The 6,000-nt window shown below is 38.0% G+C and overlaps 1 protein-coding gene across 1 annotated transcript in view; it reads right to left on the bottom strand.

The window, feature by feature from the left end:
- Positions 1 to 238: 238 nt before the first annotated feature.
- Positions 239 to 6,000, bottom strand: part of TTC27 (tetratricopeptide repeat domain 27) — a gene marked incomplete at both ends in the record, with an annotated part of 119,402 nt that continues 113,640 nt past the window's right edge. The window contains 2 exons of the mRNA XM_084234667.1: positions 239 to 361; positions 4,982 to 5,082. Of these exons, the coding sequence (XP_084090793.1) occupies positions 239 to 361; positions 4,982 to 5,082 (224 nt within the window). The remainder of the gene's footprint in view (positions 362 to 4,981; positions 5,083 to 6,000) is intronic.

Here is a 6,000-nt window from a genome sequence, read left to right as displayed (position 1 = left end):
TAAAATTTTCTTGCTTTGTCCTGAGATACCTCAAGAATAATAAAAATACTGAATTCAACTGTAACTAAGTCTAATGTACTTCAGAAAGTTCGAACATTGGGAAATTCACAAAATCAAGAATGTAAGCCATAAAAAAGAAATTTATTTAAAAATTTAATATTTTCTATTTCAGATGTACAGGTATAAGGTATATTCCAGAGAGCAAAAGCACTTTTTCCAGAAACTGTTCCCAAGATGGTCAATACTGATTTCGAAATTGGTTGCTCAGATCTTGGAGCTCCATTACCAGAGAATCCATAGTTGCTATTTCATCAGCTATCTCTCCAGAAATTTCTCCACTTGCCACATCTGTAAAAAGTTGCTGCAACATAAAGAACAAAGCAGAACTATCAAAACAACGAAAATTTCATTAAAATAAAAGATACCAAGTATAGAATTAAAATCCCTCTGTGTAATAATACCACGAGTATAAAGCATGGTAGTATTTGTTCTATTTGCTATTCTGGTAATGTACAAACTGCAATAATTAACAAAAAATCAAAACAACATGCTTAAATCTGTAAATCCAAATGAACTCTACTTTTCAAAGTGGGTTGAAAACGATTATTCATTTCAGTGACATCGGATGGTTTTTGGATGAACAGACATTACTTAGACAAAACAGATTTATTCACTGTGTATACATATCAAAATAAACATATTTTATAGTCAAAAATTTGTATAAATCTTGCCCATTTTATTAGTTACTTAAAAACTAATTATGGTTTAAGACTCAGAGGCCACAAAGATGATCAAGATTTGGTAAAAACAAAAAAGCCCAGCAAAATAAAAATAAATGCACCTTCTTCCTATAAAAGGAACTGCCTTGGGAGGCATACTGCCAGATACTTCAATACAGTAGACCTTTGAACAACATGGGTTTGAATTGCATGGGCCCAATCACATATGGATTTTTCCCAATAAATTTACTGGAAATTTTATTAGTAATACAAATAATATCCATAGTGTTTTGTATCATATAAAACAATATTGACGCATGTACTGACAGGCGATTCATCAAGCAAACTTACGAGATGGATAAATACAGTTCACTATTGTAAATGGATTTTTTTCTTCCTTATGAGTTTTCTGAATAACAGTTCCTTTTCTCTGGCTTGCTTTATTTTAAGTATACAGTAGGCAACACATAAAACATACAAAATATGTGTTAATTGGCTGTTTATGTTATCAGCAAGGCTCCGGTCAACAGCCACTGTCAAGTTTTGTGGGCAATCAAAAGTTATTACACACAAAGTGTTCAGTGGGCCGGTGCCCCTAATCCCTGGGTTGTTCAAGGACCAACTATAATGCTACCATTGCTGAAACATTTTGGAATGCCTCTTGAGGAACTGCCCACTGAGCCACTACTGGCACCCAAGAAAATCAGCTTCAGGATTTTATGACTACACTGTGTGTGTGCGCATAATCAGAAACGTACATTACTCACCTTTCCTTATATACTTCTCCTCAGATTTGACTACAAGATCAACTTACAAAAATCAAATTTGCCATTAAAATGCTATCACTACCACAAATGAGAGAATGTGGCAATTGTTCTGACAGCTATTATAAAAGGAAGTACGAAAGGTATTCTGAGTGATGATATCATCAGTAGGATAAGCTTAGAGTCCTGCATAGTGATTTTTGGAGCAAAGAGGATTCATTTGAGTGAAGAAGTCCAAACATGTTTAATAAACATTTGTCACGTTACTGTGTACTCATACTTCGTTCAACATTTTGTATCAGAATGACATAAGAAATGCTGCAATGGCCCACTGTAAATGCACAGGATGCAAAGGGCCAAGGAGTCACTCTTCCCTGGGAGCACTGACCAGATGCATTTGGGTGAAAATCTAGGGGCTTATTTCCATGAAGTTCCTGTTATGCCAAGAAAGGCAAGAGATTCTCATAAACCAAGCAACTGCAACCAATATAACAGTTAATTTTCACCTTTTCTACTTGTTTTTTTTTTAAAGATTTATTTATTTATTTATCTATCTATTTATTTATTTATATAAGCACTGGGTACAGTCAGAAGCGTGGGAGGGTGAGAGAATTCACCAGAGCCAGAGTGGGGAGCAGAGCAGGCAGAAGGACTGAAGCACACTGCTGAGGGGAGCAGCGGGTGGCAGGAGAGGTCTGCGTGCCATGTGGGACCCTCCTCCGGTGGCCGGGGAGCAGCCAGGGATCAAACCGGCGCTGCAGAGGCTGCGGGCAGCTTCGCAACCCAGTGCGCAACCGCTGCACCACCAGGGAGGCCCCTTTTCTACTTGTTTTAAGAAAGCTTTATTTTTTAAATGCAATTCATTTTAGCAAATCCAATTTTTTTAAAGAGCTATTTTAATCAATTTTTTAAAAAGATTTATTTATTCATGCATACAAGAACTGGGGTACAGGCGAGATGTGCAGGAGGGGTGAGAAGATTCACCAGAGACAGAGTGGGGAACAGAACAGGCAGACTGACTGAAATACACTGCTGAGGGGAGCAGTGGGTGAGATGGGAGAGGTCTGCCACACCATGTGGGATTCTCCCAGCCGGCCAGGATCGACCCACGCTGCAGAGGCTGTGGACAGCTTCACAGTGCTGCACTCATCTGCCTGCACCACCAGGGAGGCCCAGCAAACCCAATTTTTTTTTAATTAAATATTTTAATTTATATAATTCTTACATCTTTTTTCATCTTTGCACAATGTATGCATTTTCATTTTGGTTATATTCCCCATACAATTGCACCCCCCTTATTTTGAATCTAGTCCTTCCTTTCCTCGCCCCTCCCTTCCCCGCCCCCCGCCCCTGTAGTGTGTCTCTGGTTTTTAGTTGCTTGTTGATTTTGATTTTTACTTTGTATTGATTAGTCTTTTTCCTGGTCTCTTATTTAGGTTTTCTAAATTCCTGCTATGAGTGAGACCATCCGGTATTTTTCTTTTTCTTTCTGACTTTTTTCACTGAGCATGATCCCTTCTAGCTCCATCCATATTACTGCAAACTACATGTATTTATCTTTTTTGATTGCTGAGTAATATTCCATGGTGTATATGTACCACATCTTCTTGATCCAGTCATCTATTTTTGGGCATTTGGCAAACCCAATTTTTTTAAAAAAAATTCAGTTTTATAAATAAACAGAAAAGGCATATGAGCTACTACAAAATGGGAGAGTCCTAAATATCATATGCAAAAAGATGCTTTCAAAGAAGATGTTGGGAGGCTGTTTTTTCCCCATTTTGAATGTCCTGGATTTAATGAGAACAAAATATAAATGTTCTGAGGTCTCATTTTCAATGTTTGTGAATTTAACAAAATATTGAAGGACAGACAGTAAGCTATACAGTCAAAATTATTTAAGTCATATAAGTACCCTTTATATGAAATTTGTTACTTATAAGAAAAAGCTTTGCACAGAGATAAGGGAACCAACCAAGCACATCTGAAAAAAAGGAAAAAAAAAAAATAACAAAAACCCATGGGCAGGTTAATGATCTGACTAAAACTAGGAAGGCCTAAGTAGGCTTTCTCTGAGAAGGTTCTTGTAGCTTCCTGAGACACATCATCCTCAAGTTGTGCTGCCAACCTGGGAGGAAATATGGTTCTTCCAGGCAGATTATGGAAACCTGTAGATTATAGAAACCTCACATGTACACTAAGAGAAGTAAAGCAAGTTAATAATCTGAAGAGCCAAAGATGATATCCTGATCTGAAAAGATCAAGCAATTATTAAAAAGGCATATTTTGGGCCTCCCCAGTGGCGCAGTGGTTGAGCACTGGGCTGCAAAACCTCTGCAGCGCCGCTTCCATCCCCGGCTACCGGCGAGGGTCCCACATGGCACGCAGCTCTCTCCTGCCGCGCCCGCTGCTCCTCTCAGCAGTGTACTTCATCAATCTGCCTGTTCTGCTCCCCGCGCTGGCTCTGGTGAATTCTCTTACCCTCCCACGCTTTGACTGTACCCAGTGTTTGTATAAATAAATAAATAAATAAATAAATAAATAAATCTTTGAAATAAATAAATAAATAAATAAATAAAAAGACATATTCTGGAAAGGGCTTTATCTTTGTCTAGAAGAAATCTTCACTTGTTATAAACTTGCCCTCAGTAGTGAGTTAAAATTTAAAATTCGTCTGCAACCCACAATAAAATTATGATGGCAAATAAAGATTTAAAAAGTACTAAATTGTGCCTGGAGTCATACTGCTTCAAATTTTGCTTTAAGAAGTATAATGTAAACCTGAATGCAGAATAGATGCACCTACAAAATTTAACACAGATTTCCCAGACTGTATCCCAGATTTAACCTGTCGCAGGTAGAGACTTGGAAAGAAGTCTTACAAGAGAGCATTCTCAAACATGCCCATCCACAGACAGGATTTGTAAACTGATGGTATATGCCTTACTTTCCAAAACTGAGATACCCAACTACTTTAAAATTTTATCAAATCCATATACCACCTACGTAGTATTTTTCTCTAGATCAATTTTTCACTTAAATAAGTCTGCTAAAGAAAATATTAAATGGAAAACAAGCAATTTTATTCATTAAAGCGTAGGTTTGATATGCTAGCTATACTTTTCCTAATATGCACTGAAATAAATGTATATTAAAGTTTACCTAATTGCTACCAGTGTGTGTAAATTTACCTAAGTGCTACCCAAAGTATATGCCAAACTTTGGGAAAAGATAGTAACTGGAAAAGCACCATTTTCATTTAAATTAAAGAAAGCATTAAGGTTTTGATTATCAATGTTAATTTCAGACTCCTAACTTATCCACGTGATCTAAACTAGGCCCATAACATCCTCACCAGAAGAACTAAGCAGCTGGGGGCTGATATCTGAAATATATAACGAGCTCAAAATTGCCAGTGATATAAACAAAGACTTAAAAGCAGTCAATTGATACTAAAGACAATATAACAATTTTAATTAATTAACCTTTGACTCTCACCTTTGCTTTAGATAACAAGCCCCTTATGTTGAGTCGAACAGAAGAAAGCACTTGCACAGCCTCTTGGGGGCTAGATTTGGTTTTACTGCATTTTATAGCCACTGGAAGACAAATATGGAGAAAACATCCATTAAAACCAGCAATGGTGATTTAAAGGTAAAAAAAAAAACAATTATTTAATTAGGATTTTATAGTGACAAATTTTAGAAATATTTCTACATATAAAGTTTTTTATTTTGGAAAAAGGATTATTAAGTATGTACATAATTCTCCCCCTTAGTCTTCCTTTTTTATTGCTAACTGGAGGATTTTGAGAAAAATAGGTGATTTTTGCTAAATTACACATTGTTGGGAAGACCCTGGACACACACACGTGCACACACAAACATGCACACACACATGCACACACACAAACGCACACAAACACAAATGCATAGACTAAAGAAACTAGGCAAGGAAACAAAATCTTACAGAAAACAAGGTGCCCACAAAGGACAAAACAGATGCAGCACCTCTCAGTGTGGCCTCCCACTCCACCAGGTCCTTAAAGGTGAGAGAATGAAGTCACTTATTCCTGACACCTTTGCCTCTAGCATTCTGAGGAACTCATTTTCCAGAACTTTAATATTTGAAGGTGGCATAATCCATGCTGGTGGAAAACCCAGCTACTAAGGTTTCTTAAGAATAAGTGAAAAGGGCCTCCCCGGTGGCGCAGCGGTTGAGCGCTGGGTTGCGAACCTGCCCGCGGCCTCTACGGCGCTGGTTCGATCCCCGGCTGCTCCCCGGCCACCAGAGGAGGGTCCCACATGGCGCGCAGACCTCTCCTGCCGCCCGCTGCTCCCCTCAGCAGTGTACTCCAGTCCTTCTGCCTGCTCTGCTTCCCGCTCTGGCTCTGGTGAATTCTCTCACCCTCCCGTGCTTCTGGCTGTACCCAGTGCATGTGTAAACAAAACAAACAAACAAATAAATAAATAAACATGCCTCTATAAAATAAAATAAAAAAAAAAGAATAAGTGAAG

Source organism: Talpa europaea (genome assembly GCF_964194135.1).
Source record: "Talpa europaea genome assembly, chromosome: 6".
Taxonomy (NCBI): Eukaryota; Metazoa; Chordata; class Mammalia; order Eulipotyphla; family Talpidae; genus Talpa; species Talpa europaea.
This window is presented reverse-complemented; position numbering and strand designations above follow the sequence as displayed.